This window comes from Episyrphus balteatus, chromosome 1 (assembly GCF_945859705.1).
Source record: "Episyrphus balteatus chromosome 1, idEpiBalt1.1, whole genome shotgun sequence".
NCBI classification, from domain to species: Eukaryota; Metazoa; Arthropoda; class Insecta; order Diptera; family Syrphidae; genus Episyrphus; species Episyrphus balteatus.
In genome coordinates, this window is record NC_079134.1 from 91,367,881 (window position 1) to 91,391,008 (window position 23,128).

General features: G+C 31.2%; 1 protein-coding gene across 1 annotated transcript in view; it reads right to left on the reverse strand.

Annotated features, from left to right (window-relative positions):
- The window catches only part of LOC129917227 (outer dynein arm-docking complex subunit 4), a 51,122-nt gene extending 30,004 nt beyond the window's left edge, over window positions 1–21,118 (reverse strand). Inside the window, exon 1 of the mRNA XM_055997644.1 lies at window positions 20,544–21,118. Coding sequence (XP_055853619.1) covers window positions 20,544–20,987 — 444 coding nt within the window. The 5' untranslated portion in view covers window positions 20,988–21,118. The remainder of the gene's footprint in view (window positions 1–20,543) is intronic.
- Window positions 21,119–23,128: the final 2,010 nt, after the last annotated feature.

Sequence of the window (23,128 nt, forward strand, 5' to 3'; positions counted from 1 at the left end):
GTAAAAATGGTGTATACAGTATACGGCACTTCAATACTAGGGCGACGATATGTCTTGCATTGAATTTTATGGTTAAAATTTATGATAAAAAAGTAGCGGAAAGGTGCGAACAGTCAGACACTTTTTTTTAAATTGTTATGTTTCAGAAAGCTTCTAAGCTATCTTAACCAAACTTTGAAGACATTTTAAGACATATTTTATCATTATATGAATGAGAGCATCACATTAAACTAAAATGTAGAAAATGTCAAAATGTCTCACTGTTTGCAAAGGGTGTGATCAGTGAGATAGCCTAAGACGAACAGTGAGACGGACGAATAAAACAGAAACAAATCTCCAAAAACGTCAAATAAGTAAGTAAACTTATATAACTATGTTGTCTTAACCCATTTCTTCAAAAAAGTTATAAGAAACACACAAAAAATTAACAAAAGGAAAAACACTACAAAATCAAACTGAAACCTTTTTCAATTCATAGATTTCTGTAAATGTACGTATGTCTCACATAGCTTAATCATTTTAACTGTTCAAAAACCAAAATTTTACATTTTTTTAATTTTATTTATCTCTAAAAAATGGGGGATTTGTTTTCTGATAAAATGATGATTTATTTTACAAAGGCTATTTATTTAGCTTCAAGATTCTTTTTGTTTCAAACTTGTAGCTACCACGAAAAAGTGACGCCATTTTCTCCGGTTCCACTTGCAATTTTTAGCAGTGCGACAAAAATTTCAATTAAAAATTAAAATTCAATTGATCTAATTTGGAAAAAAAGATTAAAAATCAAAGTAACACCAAAGTTAAATCAAAATCTTTCGAATTCTGATAGTTTTAAATTTTGTATTATTGTAACAAGATAATTTTCTTCAAAATCTATGGATAAGTTATAAGGACATTTTTGAAAAGATCAATATTTTCGGCTGTTTTTGTTACTTTTTTTGTTCTTGCCTAAAACTTGAAAAGCAAATCGAATTTGAAAATTTTTATTGAGTAGTTTTTTGTTTTCAAAATTTACTACTACTTTCACAAAAAAATCAAAGAAAAAATGTGTCTTTAATATATACATATTATTGGACATCTGCAATTCGTTTAGTTTTCAAAATATTTAAATTTTTGTCCAAAATGAGTTTGCCGTATACGCCATGAAAATCAGAAGTTTCTTTTATTCATATACACGTACGTCAAAAAAAAAACATAAAGTACGTCAAAACAATTCTCAAAATTTTCTTGCATTGCATGAAAAATTTGACGTAAATGCCAAAACTTCTTGTTTTTGTCAAAACAATAGTGAATATCTCGGCAACGAAAAAAGATAGAAAAAAACGGATAGCAGATTTGAAACTTCGAAAACATACGACTGCATACCTAGTTCAAAAAATGCAATTTGGCGTATACGGCACTCCAATACTAGGGCGACGATATTTATAAAAATAAAAATAAAATATTAAATTTATTAAAACAAATGAGTGAAAAAAATGGCCCTAAATCTATTTTAATTTTAAATATTTAATAAATATGATGATATGTATTCGACAAAATTTTTTTTTCAGTATATTTTTGACCTTCCTTTTGTCCGCGAAAAAACACCCTTCCACCCAACTTTTTTTTTATAGACTTTTTTTTTGTCCTTGGTCCTTATCCCAAAAGCAAACTTTTTGCCAAGTTTCATGAGTGTAACAATTTTTTTTAAAGCCTATTTTACCTGTATTATTTATACATTTTATAAATAAAAATTTTCACACTTTCTTAAAAAAAAAAAAAACAAAAAAAATTGAAAAATTTTGGTTTTTACACAGATTTAGCTATTTACCTTTTGAAATAAAACATTTGGTGGGTACAAAAATCCCTAAACAAGAAGAATATAGCTTTCACATGTTTTTGTTTTGTCATAATACAATAATTTTTTACTGAAATACAGCCTATCGAAAATCACTAAAAAATCACAGATTTTTTTGTTGTTCCTTTAATTTTTTGGGCTAGTCTATGTGTGTACACCTGAAAGCAATGCATCTGTGCAATAGCACTAAAAGAGCTCAAAACATAAAAACAAAACCTACCCTTGGCAAAAAAATATTCCACAAAATCTTCAACACGAAAAATATACAAATACCTATCTAAAAAAGGAAAAAAAAACTGGAATGAAGAAAATCCTTACAAAAGAAAAGATTTTGCCGGACGCAATCAAACAAGAACAAAAATTTATATAATTATCCTCCACCACAAAAAAACAACAATTTCAAGGACGATTGCCGTAGCAAACGAAAAAAAGATACATACACAGACACACCTGAAACCAATGCACCTGTGCGTTGTCATCCTATAAAAAAGAGAACAAAAAATTAAAAAGCAGACACCACCCTCGGCTAAAAAATATTCTATAAAATATTAAATAAAATAATCTAAAAAAAGGAAAAAACGGGAATGCAAAAAATCCTTTCACAAGAGGAAAGATCTGGGTAGACGAACTGGCAAAAAGTAAGAAAAAAAATCTCCATCACAGTGATCGTCATCGGCACCGTTGCCGTAAGAAGCAAAACAAAATAAAAAAAAAAAAAAAAACAGAAGAAAGAAAACGAAAGAGATTCCATTTTTTTAAGGAATTCCCTCGCTCTCGCAACATTTTGCAGCTAGCAACATGTTGATCACATACGGCACTTCAAATTTTTGGTTTCGATAACTTCTATGGGATGCGATATCTTTGTATTCTATAATCTTTGGTTAAATCAAAGCTAAATCTGTGTAAAAACCAAAATTTTTCAATTTTTTTTGTTTTTTTTTTTTTTAAGAAAGTGTGAAAATTTTTATTTATAAAATGATTTATTACTATTACAGGTAAAATAGGCTTTAAAAAAAATTGTTACACTCATGAAACTTGGCAAAAAGTTTGCTTTTGGGATAAGGACCAAGGACAAACAAAAGTCTATAAAAAAAAGTTGGGTGGAAGGGTGTTTTTTCGCGGACAAAAGGAAGGTCAAAAATATACTGAAAAAAAATTTTTGTCGAATACATATCATCATATTTATTAAATATTTAAAATTAAAATAGATTTAGATAATGTTTGTTTTAATAAATTTAATATTTTATTTTTATTTTTATAAATATCGTCGCCCTAGTATTAGTCTAAGAGCCAGCGACCTAAAGTTTGCAGGTAATTGCTTAGTATTCACCCCTATGAAATATGTTTAAGGACATCCCCAGGCATGTTACTGCAAAAGAAAAAATCTCGTGACACGTGGCAAAAACAGTCTGCCAAGCACTTGAATGTGAAAAAAATTTTAAATTAAGAACTCGACCTTAAATCAAAAAAAAAATATTTAAAGAGAACGGCAACACTTACAAAACTAAACGATACCTTTTTTTAAAGGTAAAAAGGTATACTACTTTTTGGTTTTTATATAAATGTTTTTTGATGAATAGTTTTTGAAACAAAAAATTTCAAACTCAAAATTTTGAAAAAAAATTCAAAAAAAGTTCAAACAGTTTTTTTTTTTCATAAAATTTACCCAATCAAGTATTATTTTTTTTTTTGTTTTAATTTCTCTTATATATTTTGAGTCAAACACCGAAAACTAGAAGTCAAACTCTCTTTTACTTTTCGAGAAAACTGAAAATTACCAAACCTTCTATTTTTTCACCAACGCCAAAATTACGGCTATTAATTATGTCTTTCAGAAAGGAAGTAAGATGTTCATGGGTTTTATTGCAGGAATCGTTCAATGGGTTATAAAAAAGATAAAACCGCGGAGTGCTATTAAATGAGAGGGTGGGAACTGGAGATAGGGGTGCAAAAGCCCCCTTTTTGGTTTTTTCAATATATCTCGTAAACAAAGCATAATTTTGAGATATTGTTCTTAACAAATTTTGTAGAGAATTAAATTTCCTATAATAATAATGTTTTTTAAAAATTTATAAAAAAATTTCCTTACCAAAACAGTCAAAACAAACAAAAAAAAAAATTTTTTTAAATTAATTTTTTTTAGTTTTTTTACTTTTTTGGTTGTGTATTAAGTCATATGAAATATGTTTAAGGACATCCCCAGGCATGTAACTGCAAAAAAAAAGTCTAGTCAGCCGTGGCAAAAACGGTCTGCCAAGCACTTGAATGTGAAAAAAATTTTAAATTAAGAACTCTACCTTAAATCAAAAAAAAAAATATTTAAAGAGAACGGCAACACTTTCAAAACTAAACGATACCTTTTTTTAAAGGAAAAAGGTATACCACTTTCTGGTTTTTATATAAATGTTTTTTGATGAATAGTTTTTGAAACAAAAAATTTCAAACACAAAATTTTGAAAAAAAATTCAAAAACAGTTCAAACAGTTTTTATTCCAAAAAATCTACCCAATTAAGTACTAACTTTTTTTCCAATTCTTATTTCACTTATATATTTCTTTGGTTTTCCTTGTTTCAGATGAATATGGTACGGATGATTCAATAAATGATGACTTTGCATCAGATATAGAATAAATCATCTTTTTTAATACTTTTATAAACATACATAGCTACTTGCATTTGTTTTGTTTTTTGTTTCTGCCTTCTTTTAATTGCATAAAACTTGTCCTTTTTAATAAAATATTTTATTGTATTTGATGAATTTTTCAATATGTACCTTGTTCTCGATATATTGCAATTTTTATATGAATATCCAGGAGCTTGTTAAAAATTTTGGCATTTCCATAACGTTAGAGGGATTAGATATTGATTAAGGTAAGTTTTGTAACGCTATTGATACATGCCAATAATAAATATGAAGACTTTAACTGGATTAGGGTACAAAATATTTACATTGTGGAATGACAAGTGTACTTAAGACTTTCTTTCCCTTTAAATGGAATGGCCTGTGCTAAAAAAAGCCAAAAGTCAAAAAACAATTCAGAAAAAATCCCTGAGAATACTGATCCCGAACAAAAAAACACAGTTTTCGATATTTTTAGTTTTTTTTTTTCAAAAAGTAAAAGAGATTTTGACTTCTAGTTTTCGGTGTTTGACTCAAAATATATAAGTGAAATAAGAATTGGAAAAAAAGTTAGTACTTAATTGGGTAGATTTTTTGGAATAAAAACTGTTTGAACTGTTTTTTAATTTTTTTTCAAAATTTTGTGTTTGAAATTTTTTGTTTCAAAAACTATTCATCAAAAAACATTTATATAAAAACCAGAAAGTGGTATACCTTTTTCCTTTAAAAAAAGGTATCGTTTAGTTTTGAAAGTGTTGCCGTTCTCTTTAAATATTTTTTTTTTTGATTTAAGGTAGAGTTCTTAATTTAAAATTTTTTTCACATTCAAGTGCTTGGCAGACCGTTTTTGCCACGGCTGACTAGACTTTTTTTTTGCAGTTACATGCCTGGGGATGTCCTTAAACATATTTCATATGACTTAATACACAACCAAAAAAGTAAAAAAACTAAAAAAAATTAATTTAAAAAAATTTTTTTTTTTGTTTGTTTTGACTGTTTTGGTAAGGAAATTTTTTTATAAATTTTTAAAAAACATTATTATTATAGGAAATTTAATTCTCTACAAAATTTGTTAAGAACAATATCTCAAAATTATGCTTTGTTTACGAGATATATTGAAAAAACCAAAAAGGGGGCTTTTGCACCCCTATCTCCAGTTCCCACCCTCTCATTTAATAGCACTCCGCGGTTTTATCTTTTTTATAACCCATTGAACGATTCCTGCAATAAAACCCGTGAACATCTTACTTCCTTTCTGAAAGACATAATTAATAGCCGTAATTTTGGCGTTGGTGAAAAAATAGAAGGTTTGGTAATTTTCAGTTTTCTCGAAAAGTAAAAGAGATTTTGACTTCTAGTTTTCGGTGTTTGACTCAAAATATATAAGAGAAATTAAAACAAAAAAAAATAATACTTGATTGGGTAAATTTTATGAAAAAAAAAACTGTTTGAACTTTTTTTGAATTTTTTTTCAAAATTTTGAGTTTGAAATTTTTTGTTTCAAAAACTATTCATCAAAAAACATTTATATAAAAACCAAAAAGTAGTATACCTTTTTACCTTTAAAAAAAGGTATCGTTTAGTTTTGTAAGTGTTGCCGTTCTCTTTAAATATTTTTTTTTTGATTTAAGGTCGAGTTCTTAATTTAAAATTTTTTTCACATTCAAGTGCTTGGCAGACTGTTTTTGCCACGTCTCACGAGATTTTTTCTTTTGCAGTAACATGCCTGGGGATGTCCTTAAACATATTTCATAGGGGTGAATACTAAGCAATTACCTGCAAACTTTAGGTCGCTGGCTCTCGGTCTATATTGGAGTGCCGTATACGCCAAATTGCATTTTTTGAACTAGGTATGCAGTCGTATGTTTTCGAAGTTTCAAATCTGCTATCCGTTTTTTTTCTATCTTTTTTCGTTGCCGAGATATTCACTATTGTTTTGACAAAAACAAGAAGTTTTGGCATTTACGTCAAATTTTTCATGCAATGCAAGAAAATTTTGAGAATTGTTTTGACGTACTTTATGTTTTTTTTGACGTACGTGTATATGAATAAAAGAAACTTCTGATTTTCATGGCGTATACGGCAAACTCATTTTGGACAAAAATTTAAATATTTTGAAAACTAAACGAATTGCAGATGTCCAATAATATGTATATATTAAAGACACATTTTAATTATAGGTATATCATACTAAAATATCAAAAAATACCAGCGGTTAGTTCTTTCGCAATTATCTTCCGAACATTTAAATGCGATTTCCCAAAAATGTGAAAATGGTGTATACGGCACTTCAATACTAGGGCGACGATATGTCTTGCATTGAATTTTATGGTTAAAATTTATGATAAAAAAGTAGCGGAAAGGTGCGAACAGTCAGACACTTTTTTTTAAATTGTTATGTTTCAGAAAGCTTCTAAGCTATCTTAACCAAACTTTGAAGACATTTTAAGACATATTTTATCATTATATGAATGAGAGCATCACATTAAACTAAAATGTAGAAAATGTCAAAATGTCTCACTGTTTGCAAAGGGTGTGATCAGTGAGATAGCCTAAGACGAACAGTGAGACGGACGAATAAAACAGAAACAAATCTCCAAAAACGTCAAATAAGTAAGTAAACTTATATAACTATGTTGTCTTAACCCATTTCTTCAAAAAAGTTATAAGAAACACACAAAAAATTAACAAAAGGAAAAACACTACAAAATCAAACTGAAACCTTTTTCAATTCATAGATTTCTGTAAATGTACGTATGTCTCACATAGCTTAATCATTTTAACTGTTCAAAAACCAAAATTTTACATTTTTTTAATTTTATTTATCTCTAAAAAATGGGGGATTTGTTTTCTGATAAAATGATGATTTATTTTACAAAGGCTATTTATTTAGCTTCAAGATTCTTTTTGTTTCAAACTTGTAGCTACCACGAAAAAGTGACGCCATTTTCTCCGGTTCCACTTGCAATTTTTAGCAGTGCGACAAAAATTTCAATTAAAAATTAAAATTCAATTGATCTAATTTGGAAAAAAAGATTAAAAATCAAAGTAACACCAAAGTTAAATCAAAATCTTTCGAATTCTGATAGTTTTAAATTTTGTATTATTGTAACAAGATAATTTTCTTCAAAATCTATGGATAAGTTATAAGGACATTTTTGAAAAGATCAATATTTTCGGCTGTTTTTGTTACTTTTTTTGTTCTTGCCTAAAACTTGAAAAGCAAATCGAATTTGAAAATTTTTATTGAGTAGTTTTTTGTTTTCAAAATTTACTACTACTTTCACAAAAAAATCAAAGAAAAATTTCCATTTTGGTACCTACCTAGGTACATTAAATAATTTTTGATACCTTTCCTACCCTTACCACCAGCACTTAAAAACTTTTTAATACCTTTCCTACCCATACCACCCGCACTAAATACTTTTTTAAACCTTTCCTACCCTTACGATCCGCACTAAATAACTCCTTCAATACCTTTTCTTCCCTTCCAAAGTAAAAATACCAAAGCTCACAACAAACCAAGAAAATATGTATACCTATTTCAACAAAAAAATTCAACTTGCAATTCCAAGGACGATTGCCGTAGCAAACGAAAAAAAAATACCTACGTATTATGTGTGTACACCTGAAAGCGATGCGCCTGTGCATCACGATCATACAGAAAGAGAAAACAAAATTGTAAATAAAAATCAAAACTACCCTCGACTTTTGTAAAAAGTCTTCAACGCAAAGTTTACAAAAAAATCAAAACAAGGGAAAAAACTACAAAATAAATAAAATCCCTAGAATAGGAAATACTTCAGCAGAAGAACAGAAAAAAGACAAAAAAATACCATCAACTGTGCCACAAGGAGCATTCGCTTCTTCATAAAACAACACATAAGAACAAAAAAAGAAATAAACCGAAGAAGGTCAAACGTCAAAGTAATTTTTTTAAGAGATTCCAATTTTTTAAGGAATTCCCTCGCTCTCGCAACATTTTCCTATAGCAATATCACGTACCACCCGAAAAATTTGGGGTTCCGATAATTTGTATGGGATGCGACATCTTTGTATTCTATAATCTTTGGTATAACATACAAAATTAAATGCACTTATAATTTAGTTAATTCTAAGTTTTTTATGGATTGTTGTAAAAGGCAAAAGTTCTTACTTCCTCCTTAAAAACAATTGTAAGAAAAAGAATAAATACATGTGGGAGGGGTGCGCCGACAAAACACTGATTTATTCAGTAAAAACTGATTAAAAGTTTAATTTAATAATAACAAAATTAAGTTACAATTTAAGTTAATTTAGATTTAGGTAGATAATTCAAATAGGAATACTTCAATTTAAAAATGTAAGTATAATTAAGCAAATATGTAATTTGACTGGGTCGATGCGTTGCGATGCGATGTCGTAGCCGTTGCGTGGTCGTGATCGTTCTGTTCTTTCTCTCTCGTAAGCTATTACTCGTTGATTGTTTTTTGGTATATATCGAATGTTTTGTTAACGCCACGAAGGACCAAGGATTAACAAGATGGTATGATATTGGCGTTAACTGGATGGTATGATATTGGCGTGATTATGATAAAGTACGGATTAGGGGTATTGAGTAGGCACATCCTACATCCGGCATCCTGTGCTGAATCCGTCTCGGATGAATCTGATTCGTCATCGTCATCATCATCATCATCTTCACTTATCAATCGTTTCATAAGATCTGCAGCAGATGACGTTTTATTGGGACCTTCGTGGTTTCCAATTTTACCTAGTTCGTAGCGATCGTTGCGTTTGATTTTTGTGACTTCATACGGACCAAGGTACTTGGGATGAAATTTAAGTCCTTGTCCAAATTGCGTACGTTGTATTGCCACAAGGTCGTGTACGGCATATTTGTGTGGTGGTTTTCGGTTTTTGTCGTAGCTTTTTCTGTTTTCTGTTTGTAAACTTTCTATTTGTAGTTTTGCATTTTGTCGTAGCTCAACTCTACTCGCTTCAAATTCATTTCGTATCTCCTCTTCCATCATGTCCAAAAGTCTCTTATCTTCTTCGTTTCTCATGGGCACACCGATCAAAAGTTCAAATGGAGTTTTTTTTGTAGCTCTGGAAACTGTTGTGTTAATCGTACGTTGAAGTCGTGAAACATGTTGATACCATTTGAGTGGGTTTTCAATCGATAATTTTGTGAGCATTTCTATGATGATACGGTTCATGCGTTCCACTGGACCACTACCCCGAGGAACTCCAATCATTATTTGAATGTTTTGAATTCGTCTTTGATCGCAATACTCTTTAAATGCTGTCGAGGTAAAGGCAGTGCCTTTATCGGAGACAATTCGATGTGGGTTTCCAAATATGTCCTCAAGGAAACCCATCTTTTTCAGAACTTCATCCGTTGTTGTTGTCTTGACCGGAAAGATCCACACGAACTTAGTGAAACCATCCATGACAGCGAAAATATACTTATAGTTTTTAGCCGTTGAGGGCATTGGGCCAAGGTGGTCTATATGGTAAGTGTGAAGCGGTATATCTACTTTTTCTATAGGGCTTAGAAAACCTTCTTGTTTCCCTCTTTTCTTGACTGCAAGAATGCAAGACACACAATTCGAAATAACGTCTAAAACTTTTTTCTGAATAGAAGGGAAGTAATATTCCTGCCTTATTATCTTTTCTACCTTTTGAGCGTTGATGTGACCTTGTTCGTGAACGTTTTGAATAGTTTGTTTTTGCATGTTTTTTGGCACAACAAGTAAGTAGAAACCTTTAACAAACTTGTATAAAACACCAGATCGGTTTACATAATCTTCGTAGCTATTTCGTTGCAGTACATTTGAAATCAACTTACAAGTTTCATCTTTGCTTTGCGCGTTTTTTACTCGATGTAAAATTCCCATTTCGACGTTGGTTATCGTAAGAACTCTGCTAAGAGCGTCTACATGTTTCATAGCAGTACCTGGTCTATGCAAAACCTCACAATCGTATTCTTCTAGTTGTAGAGCCCACCTCGCTACCCGTGAACATAATTCTTTTTTTTTTTCATAGTCATATGAAACGCTAAACAGTCGGTGTACACTTTAAACCGTAGTCCCATTAGGTAAACGCGTAGTTTACTTAAAGATCTAACAACAGCAAGCACTTCGAGCTCGTAGCTGCTGTATTTTTCTTCTGCAGGCTTAGTTTTAAAACTCAAATAAAAAACTGAGTGTAAAGCGTCATCGTGAAGCTGGAGTAACACTGCTCCAAAGCCTATCTTGCTTGCATCAGTATGCAATTCGGTTTGTAAATTCGGATTAAAAATTTTTAATACAGGGTCATTACACAGAAGATCTTTTAATTTTTCAAACGCGGATCTTTGGTCGTTTCCAAAGCGATAAACAGTCGTAGTGTCTCTAGTCATATCTGATAGAGGCTTCGCGATTCTTGAATAATTGGGTATGAATTTTTGGAAAAATCCCGTTAACCCGAGAAAGCTTTGCATTTGTTTAAAGTTTTTTGGTTCAGGGGAGTTTCTCACTGCTTTGGTTTTTTCAATCGAGGGATTTACCGTACCGTGTTCGACAATATGTCCCAAAAATTCTATGGATCGTAACATATATTTGCATTTTTTCCAATTAAATTGAAGACCGTTTTTAGACGCGACGTCTAAAACTAACATTAACGTATGGAAATTTTCGTGTTCATCTTTCGATGCGATTATAAAATCATCAACGTAAATACGCACTAGTTTTCTTAGAATGAGGTCTTTAAAAATTTTATTTATATATTCCTGAAAAACGGAAGGAGATATACAGAGACCAAAAGGCACTTTACAAAATTCATACTGCGCATCAGGTGTTAAAAAAGATGTATACTTTCTACTCTCGGGAGCAATGTCAACATGAAAGAAACCATTTTTCAAGTCTAATGTAGTAAATACATGGGCGTTGTTAAGTTCATCGAGAACATCTTCCATAAGTGGAAGCGGATACCGTATTTTAATAATTTTCGTATTGAGTCTTCTATAATCGATGCAAACGCGATAAGTACCATATTTTTTCTTCGCGAGAACTAAGGGGCTTGCAAAATCAGAGTTACTTGGAACAATAACACCATCGTCTAACCATTTTGCGATTTCTAGCTGGACGACTTCTTTTTCTTTTTTTTTTTCTTTTCAATATTCATTTGAACACACGACTTTTCTGGTTTTTGGGGTCTATAAGTTTTAATGGCATTTTTCAGACAATCTTTTAATTCACTATTTTGAATGCCATCAAAGTCACAAATTTCTTCACAATTCATAAAGTTAGCTTCTATTTTAAAAATATCGTTTTCGTTAAGTTCGTCGACACATGACTTTGAGAACATAGGGGTTAATTTAGCTTGTCCGTTTTCAATGTTTAAATTTGCGTATTTCAAAATCTCTGTACCAATTAATATATCTTCTGATAACCATTCATCGCTAATGATATCAAAAATAAGCGAATAAGTCGTTTCCTGAATCACAACCGATAATTTTAAAGAACCAATCGATTGTCGAATGTCTTGCCCCAAACCCGCAAGAAGAGTACCCGAGTTTTCAATTTTTTCGCCTAAACGATCAAATACGGACTTCTTAACCAGTGACAACTGACTTCCTGTATCGATAAGTGCACTATGCGAAAAATTTTTGATTTTTAATTCCACTAATATTGTCGGCGTGGTAATTCGATTTACTTTCGATATTTTTTTTGGACAGTTCCTCGATAAATGCCCAAAATCACCACAATTGAAACATCGTGAACCTTTTTCTTTGTAAGGACAAACATTTGTGTTATGGATTTTCGCCCCAGAATTGACACAGCGCTGTTTATTTGGTTCTTGGTCTTTCGCGATTGTTTTTACCGGCTGAACTTGCGCGCGCTCATCACCCCGGTTTCGTTGCCTTTGTACTTTCATTTCCTGATAAATTTTAAATTTTAATTTTAGTTCATCAAAAGTTTTTGCCTCAAATAAAATGGTTTTATTTAGAATACTGTCAGGTATCCCACCTACTATATAAGACAATAATGACTCATCATCAACTTTTCCCCTACTTGCTATCTGTTTCATCTGAAACATATATTCAAGGTACGTTTCGTCGTTGCGTTTCTTTCGCGCATCTTAATCGCGATGTGTGGTCAAACTAGACGTCGTCTGACCAAACTCCTTCGTTAACATTTTCTGCAAATCGGTCCAACTATGTACACCCGTTTCTGATTCTATGGCTAACTTCGCGGCACCCCTCATAAGTCTTCTTCCATACAAATAGCGCTGCATATCATTCCACACACATACACTTGCAATATCATCAAATTCTTTTAACCAATCTGTAATTTGTTTTCCCGTTTCGCCATTAAAAGTTTCAAGAGAGTCTTCTACATCTTTAAATACAAAATGATTGCTTTGAGCCATTTTTACCGATTCGCTCTCTTTTTTATTTTTCGGAAAAAAGTCAATACCGTTATTAGTAAAATCGATTTCAATTTGATTTATTTGTTTTTCGTTTTCGTCTTCCCCGTTATCGACACTGCCTGTATTGGATAACGTTTCTTCAATTTCAGACATCAAAGCTTTTCTTAACCTTTCTATCAATTCTTTCTTTAATCTATAACTTGATAGTCCACGGTCTTTAAAAAGAGATTGAAGCTTTTTAGTAGAAAGCTCATCTAACTTCATTGAATGCGAATATACAAATTTGATCTTTCACTAATTAAAATAAATACCGACCTATCATTTTCATATCTAATAAATTAATTCCCGTTCAATATATAAAAAATTATAATTATCGGTTTTAATCTTTCTCTTATCCGTTATTGATTTGTGCACACTGCATTCATAGAGAATAACTTTTTTTTCGTGGGAATGATTTTTTTTTTTTAAGCACTTCACAATTCACATAGCACTTTCACAGGTTAATTTTTTCCTTTCGCATGCAACATTCAATTCACAATTTTTTCATTGGCATGCAACACAAAATTCACTAATATATTCTTTTTTCTAAATCAATTAAGTTCAATCACAATCCGAAACCGAATTTATAGAGAGTAAAGGCAAGGGGATCTTAACACTTCTGACACCATGTGGGAGGGGTGCGCCGACAACACACTGATTTATTCAGTAAAAACTGATTAAAAGTTTTATTTAATAATAACAAAATTAAGTTACAATTTAAGTTAATTTAGATTTAGGTAGATAATTCAAATAGGAATACTTCAATTTAAAAATGTAAGTATAATTAAGCAAATATGTAATTTGACTGGGTCGATGCGTTGCGATGTCGTAGCCGTTGCGTGGTCGTGATCGTTCTGTTCTTTCTCTCTCGAAGCTATTACTCGTTGATCGTTGTTTGGTAAGTATCGAATGTTTTGTTAACGCCACCAATGATTAACAGGATGGTATGAAGTATGATATTGGCGTTAACTGGATGGTATGATATTGGCGTGATTATGATAAAGTACGGATTAGGGGTATTGAGTAGGCACATCCTACATACATTTTAAATAAATTTGGTTGTTTTCATTCATAAATCAAGTTGGTAGTGCAAAAAACAAAACACAATTCTCTATCAATTCCTAAGAAATAAAAAAAAAACTTAAAAAAAATAATAAAAGTTCGTTTAAGGTTACAAAAATAACTCGTTAAAATGGTTTTCAGCACCAAACCAAGTATGCCATTTAATTTCTTGTAAAACAAAGAATTTTTAGAAAAAATGTTTGAAAATCGAGACGTTTTTTAGACAATTTTTTTATACATGAACAAAAATTGAACTTTTATAAAAATCCAAAAATTATATTTGGAAAATTTTCCCTATTTTTTATATAAGAGATCCTAAAAGGTTTTTGCACAAATATAAATATAATAATAAACTGTTTAAAGTATATTTTTTTATTTGATATTTACGACCTCGTTTGCCAAATTACATGATTTTTTTAGCAAAATTGTTAGAGCCATTTTTGAGAAACCCACCTTTTCTATAAAAGGTTCATTTTGGTCCTAAAACGAATTGATTTTCCCTCTACGGAATCACGAAAAACTCTAAGTTACCAATTTTTAAGTAGGAAAATCGCTACATATCGAGATAGAGGCAGACAGACAAAATTATTGCGAGACCCAATTTTTCGCTTTTTGTTATCTCGTTCGATTTTTTTACGAATCCTTAACTTGTCCGTAAATCATAAAACGCAAGTAAATAAAATGCACGACTGGGTCGCACGAACTTGCTCTTAGAGTTAAAGTTGCTTAAATTTTTAAGACTTTTTATATAGAAATTTGGAAAAAAAATAAAATTCGTTAAAAAAAAAAATAAAATAAGATCTGAAATTGAATTGCCTGTCAAAACAAGTATGCAGTTTTGATTGATATATTAACATGCATTTTTAGAAAAAAAATTTTCAAAATCGTTAGAGCCGTTTTTTAAAAAACTAATTTTTTATAAATATTTTTTTGGAAAAAAAGTTTTAAAATAAAATTGGTATGCCATTTTGTAGAAATCACTAATCAACATCTAAGAACAAAATTTCAAAAAAATTCAATGTCCCGTTTTCGAAAATTTGATTTTTCAAAAAAAAATTTTCAAAATTTTTTTAAAAATCCAAAAATTATTTTTTTGAAAATTTTATTTTTGGTTTATATTTAAATTGTATAAATGCTTCTTCAGCAAAAGTTTCGTTGAAATCGAATATGCAGTTTCGGAGATAATCGGATTTGAGACAAACGGTTCTATGGCAGGTACCGTTAATGATGATTTTCAAAAAAAAAATTTTTCCATAAAACGATAGACCTTAGCTTAAAACTAACATTTGAATTTTTTAAACAAAATCGTTGGAGCCGTTGTCAAGATATTTCAATTCTACTAAAATCGGTATATGACAAGTACCGTTATTTTTGGTCCAAAAAAATTAATTCCAAAAACCCCTCTGGACAGTCGCCAAATAACGCTACATACCAAGTTTGGCATCAATCGACCCATCCGTTTAGGCTGTAGCTTCGTTTACAGACAGACAGACTGACAGACTGACAGACTGACAGACTGACAGACTGACAGACTGACAGACTGACAGACTGACAGACTGACAGACTGACAGACTGACAGACTGACAGACTGACAGACTGACAGACTGACAGACTGACAGACTGACAGACTGACAGACTGACAGACTGACAGACTGACAGACTGACAGACTGACAGACTGACAGACAGACAGACAGACGGACTTCCGGGACCCACTTTTTTGGCATTGTCTACCATCGTAATGTCATGGAAAAATGTTATCACAACTTTTTTTTTTTTGTACGAATGCATAACTTGATATATAGTACCTATATCGCAAGTAAAAATGAATTTGAAATTTAAAAGAATGTTTTTTTGGAAAAAAACAAATTTAATTAAAAAAAAAAAACGTTTATTGCAACTGAAAAAAAATTGTATTAGGTACAACTGAAAAATATTTGCATTACAAAAAAAAATAATTATTGCAACTAAAATTGTAAGAAGTTCGACGAATATTAAAAATGAACTATTTATTGCCCACACCCCCACACTTTGCATTGATTTGTTTTTTCTATGGAGAATTTTTTTAATTTGCAATAAGGCACAATTTTTTTTAAGGCAAAATATTGTTTTTGTCAATAAAGATGGTGGAATAGTATTTTTTTAATGCAAAACATTATCAAGTTGCAGTAAATATTTGTTTTAAAAAAGATTTTTGACAACCCTAGTTTATTTTTTTTATTTCTTGCTTCCATCAAAAAAATAAAGTTCACCTGTTTGAATGCAATTCAAATGAAAACAAAAACATGAATAGAATCATTCACTCTACTCTACTCTATCTAAGAACCTGCTTACCTACCTATCCATCTACCCAAATTTTCACAGATTTAAGCGACCCATACACATACACACCAGACACCACAATTTTGTGCACACCGGAGCGAACACACAAGTGTCTTGTTTATGGGCCGCCTTATGCACCCAGACATCATGTCGCCCAACGACATCGGCTTAATGTATACATGCTCGAGTTCATATTTCACCAACACTCTGCACCTTATATGTACCTATGTCTAGATGTCTACACACAATTGAACAATCTGATCGGTGGCCAGTGCCCATGAAATCTCAAAATCAGCCGACACTCTCTTATGAAATATTTTCAATTACATACAGTTTATGTATACATATCGTCGGTATAAAGCAGAATTGTCTAAGTCCTTAAGAAATCCTATGTACTTAGAACAATTTTGCTTTACGCCGTCTATATATACCTATTTGAAATATTTCACAGCACCTGATGGCTTAGAAAGTCAAAGACGAATTGAAATCACTTCTATCTACCCCATAAACAAAAAATACCAAGACTGGAAACTTTCGTACGTCTTTCCCTCCAAAACCCTTTCGTGTACAGTGTTGTCTGTGAATATATGTGAAAGTTACAACGTTGGTAAATGACGTTAACACGCACACATTTATAGATTCAAGACATTCACCACACATCAGACACGAACACAACGAACAAGCCCAAGATCCAGAATGGGATCCCGAAATCCCGAACATTCTTTCGGAATTTCGGTTTCGAAAACAAATAGTGTGTAATTAAGGTGTTAACACGTAAAAAACAATATAAGTGTATGATTCGGTTAATATCTCTTTTTTACATGATTTCAAGTTTTTATTGCGCTTTCAGCAGTGTTTTTTTGTGATTGAGTTAAGTTGGAAAAATCGTTGAACTAAAATCAAAAGAATTATGAATTTTAATATTTAACTGGTAATAATTGTATGTTGAAATTGTTATTTAATTGGTTTTAATTTTATGTTTCAGTTAAAATTATAGTGAAACACAATTTTGAAAAGTTTTTTATTTTTTCTATATTATTTTCGGGATGTTGGGTTTTCCAGTTTTGGTTTTTCGGGATTCTGGGTTTTCGGGATTTCGGGTTTTCGGGATTCTGGGTTTTCGGGATTTTAGGTTTTCGAGATTAAATATAAAAAAATTGGGTGCCTTTGTGAAAGTAAAAATAAATAAAACATCGATTGGAAAGACTTCGTTATTTATATAACTTTTGTAAAAGGCCCAGGCTGCCCCCCTCTAAAACCGGCCCTGTTTATGATCTACCCACTTGCACTCCTTTTTTACTTGCTCTATAGGGCAAGTATTGGTTTCGTCTCAAAAAAAAATTTCGAGGTTTTAATCAAAACTAACATTACGATAGTCGAGAAGTCCAAAAAAGTGGGTTTCGTCATGACGTCCGTCGGTCTGTGCGTCCGTGCGTCCGTGCGTCCATCTGTACAAGTAGCTGCAGCCTAAACGGCTCGACAGATTTTCGTGAAATTTGGTACAGATAGTTTTTTCATAATTTCCAAGGTTGGTTTTTTTTTTGTTTTTTAATATCTCACCTAGAACGTATACCTCCCATACAAACTTTTCGAGGTATTTCAATTTTCTCGAAAACGGCTCTAACGATTTTGATTAAATTTAAAACACGTAATGCTATACATAGTTTTAACATAACTGCGTTTTTAGTTTTCCTCAAAAAATACGGATAGTGGAAATATGGTCTTTACATTTTTTTAAATCGCGGATGTCGGCTCTTCCCGTACATCATTATGGAGTTATTGCAATTTTCTCAAAAATGGCTCTTATGATTTTGATTAAATTTTGCATACTTAATATTCAAAGTAATTGCAGTAAAACTGCGTTTTTAGTTTTTCTCAAAAAAGTCAAGTCAAATAAAAAAAAAAAATTTTCTTAACTAACATTTGGCCTCCATGCCGGCTCTTCCCCTACATCAACCAAATTTCTTAAAAAATTATATAGAGGCAGCTCTTATAATCTACAAGTAAGCTAACATAAAAGTGCTTTGAACTGCAAGAGCAAGTACGTGCGGCCCCAGTCGTGCATTTTATTTTATTTTCGCGGGAGAGTGAGTAAGGTCATGGTCGTAAGAGATCCTTTCTTATTGTTCTCTTTTTAAATTAAAAAAAAGTTTTTTTATCGGCTGAAAAATTCTCTTCTCCTTTTTGATTTCAATTTAAAAAGCTCTTGTCGGCTGAAACGTGTCGGCTGGAAAAAATTTTGATGACATGTTTTTCTATGGGATGCGATATCTGTATATAATTGTCTGCGATATAAGTCTAATACTCTATACCAATAAATATATATGAATATATGAATATGTTCCCTTGTTCCAAAAAGTACTAAAATGAAAAGGCCCCTGGGGGCCTGTTCTGTGAATAAGTGAAACGAATAAATAGTTTTCACTTTTTGCCATTGCCTCTTTGGATTCAGTTGGTCTAGAAAAGCGATTCTCGCTTTGTGTTCGGGTATACCTATGTCCTCATCATAAAAATCAATTTGTTGGGATGTTAGGATGTCGGGAGCAGTCGCCATCTTGGAGAAGAGTTTGGTATCGTTTAAATGTTTAATTTTCTTTTGTTGATTTGAATTATTGAAAACCCCGTCTAACTTCGACGTTACACCATGATGGTAACAATAACGATTAAGACTCATTTAATATATACAATAGTTAAAAGTAATATAGCACTGGTCAACAAGGTTTTTGTTACAGACACCACGATATACCTACTTTTCTATAGGTTTTTTGGGTGCTGAGCTCGAATCCGAAGTCAGGACAATTCAATCACATTACGTTTTTGAGATAATGCCGTTAGAAAATCGAAAATGCCGCTTTTTACCACTTTTCGAGATTATTTATTAGCTTTTGTTATTTGTTTTAAATAAATTTGTAACGGTTTCTAAAAGAACTAAATCTTGTCTTTCTAAATCCGTTTAAATCTCTTAAATATCTCTTTTCTTCTTCGAGAAATCTTCGAATATCTCACAAACTTTTCGTTTATTCTTCAAGAATTAATTACACTGGTCAACAAAATTAAACTTTTTTTTGTTACAGAAACCAAGGTATACTTTTCTATAGGTTTTTTGTTGTGCTGAGCTCGAATCCGAAGCCAAAAAAATTCTATCACATCACGTAGATAATCCCGTTAGAAAATCGAAAATGCCGCTTTTAACCAGTTTTCGAGGTTATTTCTCAGCGTTTGGTTATTTGTTATAAATAAATTTGTAACGGTTTCTAAAAGAACTAAATCTTGTCTTTCTAAATCTTAAGTTGAAATCAACGTTTTTGGTATATCTCATGTTTATTTGCTTTTAATATAGCAAATCTCGAAAAGTTGTTTGCCAATCGCTTTCAAATTTTGACACAACGTTCCATTTAGAATCTCGCAAGTTTTTACATTTGCGAAGGTGGTGAATCGCGGTGAGATACATCAAAGCGTGATCGTGTCAGATAGTTATACTAAATAATATTGAGAAAAATATAACTTTTTTTGTTAAAAACAATATAAGAACTTACAGGAATGTAAATGAAACCTTGTGTCAAAATTTGAAAGCGATTAGCAAAGAACTTTTCGAGATTTGCTATTAAAAGCAAATAAACATGAGATATACCAAACACGTTGATTTCAACTTAAGAATTAGAAAGACAAGATTTAGTTCTTTTAGAAACCGTTACAAATTTATTTATAACAAATAACCAAACGCTGAGAAATAACATCGAAAAATGGTTAAAAGCGGCATTTTCGATTTTCTAACGGGATTATCTACGTGATGTGATAGAATTTTTTTGGCTTCGGATTCGAGCTCAGCACAACAAAAAATCTATAGAAAAGTATACCTTGGTTTCTGTAACAAAAAAAAGTTTAATTTTGTTGACCAGTGTAATTAATTCTTGAAGAATAAACGAAAAGTTTGTGAGATATATGGAAAAATGTCATTTTGCCCCTACCTTGCGAGACAAACCTTTGGCTGACTTTACAGAATTGAATTGAATTAACTCACGGAATTCGTTTATATATCATTTTTTAGATAATTTGATTGCAAATAAGTCTTTCATTGGTTATTTTGGTTAAAATGAATAAAAATGGAGCTATTAGAAAAAACGGTACCAACCTCTTTTCCAATATGGTGGGTTCTGCCGACATCTTATTATCCCAACAAATTGATTTTTATGAACAAGTATACAACACAAACACATTTCATGAGTTATATCGAATAAATAAGGATTGAAATTGAAAAAAAACTGATTGACCTTAGAGAAGCAAACAATTGCATTAGCAGCATTTGCATTTTTGATTTCTTTTAATCCAAGAGATATTAAGGAACTGACATCTGCTTCATCAGTAAGTTGCAAAACTTCATTTTGATCTCGTTGTTTTTTTAGTTGCAAACTCTGTTTGATATCATAAGATCCAGCGCTAACAGCAGCTGCTCGATCTTTGTCTGTATATGTATCATTAAAAATTGCCTTTGTTTTTCGCTTTTGTTTCATTTCAGAATCTTTTTTCGTATTTGATACTTTACTTTCGAGTTTTACATCATCAGTAAATCCAATGTGTCTAGAATTGAGTTTTGCTTGAAAAACATACTGTTTGCCTTTGGGTATATTTTCTTTCTCGGGTTCTACTCTTACAAAACTTTGTAATAGTTCCTGCTCCTTATCTTGTTTCAGCAAATATTTCAATGAATTAATCATAACTTGAATCTACTTTAACCACTTAATAATCTTTCTTTTTATCTATAAACTCTTAAACACTTTTTTGAGTGATGATGTTAATGACAGAGTATCAGTAGATATTGAATAAACATATTTGACGTTGCTTAGCTATTTATGCATCCCTTTACATATTAATAAATCTACATGTAACCATAGCAGTATTTAGGGAGTGGCTTTAACCCCTCCCCCCGAAATTTTGTTTAGAAAATCAAAAGATATATAACAAACAAATAGAAGTGTAATATGTGCAGCACTAAATGGTTTGTTTGTGTATTTTAGTGATTTTATTTTATTACCTATGTGAAAATCTCCATTAAAGTCTCTACCAATTTTGTATCGTTAAAGAAATGTCGATGAAGTTTTTGTAAGGGAAACATCAAATTTTTGGTCCATTACAACGTTTGTTTGGTAAGGGATTTTTCACCGCTGTGTTACTTTGTTACTCTTTGCTTAAATCCAGTATATGTATGTTTTTGCGAAAATAAATACATCAATTTATTCAGAGAGAGAGAGAGTAGTACCACAGGCAAGAGAAATATACAGATGTAGAACTGAGGAATAAAACCATGTTCAAGAAAAAAAACCAAAAGCTAGCCAAAAAGGTTACCGCAGCCAAAATTATTTTTGTGCCCCTTTCAAAAAGTCCGCTTGTTTAAGTTAAGCCTTAACTAGATTAGCCACTTTATGCAAAAGTATTTTTTCAACTAGCGCAGTAAGGTTGCAAAAAAGAGGCCACTTTTTGCAAAAATTCAAAAAGTGAAAGTTTTCAAACTCATTTTGTGACAGTTTTTCCGACCACAATACTAAAAATAAACTAAAAATAATGCTGGCAACGCTGCTGTGAAAGTGAAAGGTTGTGTTTTTTTATTGCTCTTGAAATTAATTTTATTTTTTAATCAGTTAAAGATTGAAATATTTACTGGAAAACGTTTGTAGTTAAACTGAATTCTCCTTTTTTGTTTTTAATAAAAAGCTGCCGATTAACAGGTAACAACAGATTAAAAACATAAAAAGAGAAATATCATTAAGCCTGCGATACAAATCACATGAGCGACAACAAACGCAAAAGCTGTCAAACCTCACCCGACGGCTCTTCTCATCAATACGCAGATAATAACAATAGATCCTGTAAAATCTTTAAAACGAACTCAGAAATGCCTATATCCGACTCAGACTTGCAAAAGATTAAAAACATTATCGAAGATTCTCTGCATACCGAACTTGCAACAGCAACTGCAAAACTAGCCTCCAAAGAAGATTTCGATAAGCTAAACTCCGAGTTAACCTTCTTGAGAAAGCAAAATCATGACTTGGCAGAGAAAGTTCAAATATTTGAAGCTCGTTGCAATTTGTTAGAGCAAGAACTTGAAACCCAAAGCCGTGAGCTTAAAGGCAAAAATATAATTCTTTCTATTCCATCTGAAAATGAAAATCCTGAAGAAAAAGTGCGATGCATTACTCGTCTCCTTTTGGGCGACTCAGATATACCAGAAATGTCAAATGCCATTCAAATAAGTAAAAACAACAGTTTACAAAAATGAAACTCAACACTGGCTCAGAGAAATTCTGCCAACCTAAAGAACACAGGTATTTACATTCAGCGAGATCTATCTAAACAAATGCAATTAAAACGAAGAATCCTTTTGCAATATAGAAAAATAATGAAGCTAAATAGACCAAAAGCTATGGTACATATTAAAAACAACACTCTTCTTATTGATGAGAAAATTTTTTATTTAAATTATAATAATAAACTTATATTTAATGATAATGATGGCGAACAAGAACTGCAACACATGTATGGTCAAATGGATTTGGAAATGTAAACAATACTTTTATGTCAAACAGACGTCAGAAAGATTGTAATAGATCAGCATCAACATCAACTTCTTGGCAACCAGTGCTACCACTTTATCAAGAACAAAGTAGTATTAGTAATTGAAAGTTAAACGCCGTCAGCTCATTATATAATTATTTTTGTAAAATATTAGAGTAAAATGTATCTGGTCTCAGTAATAAATTAATGTTCGTAGATTTTTTCAACTTTGTAAAGACATTTGATATTTTCTTTCTTTCTGAAACTTATATAACCTTAGAAAATACAAGTAAATTCTCAAAAT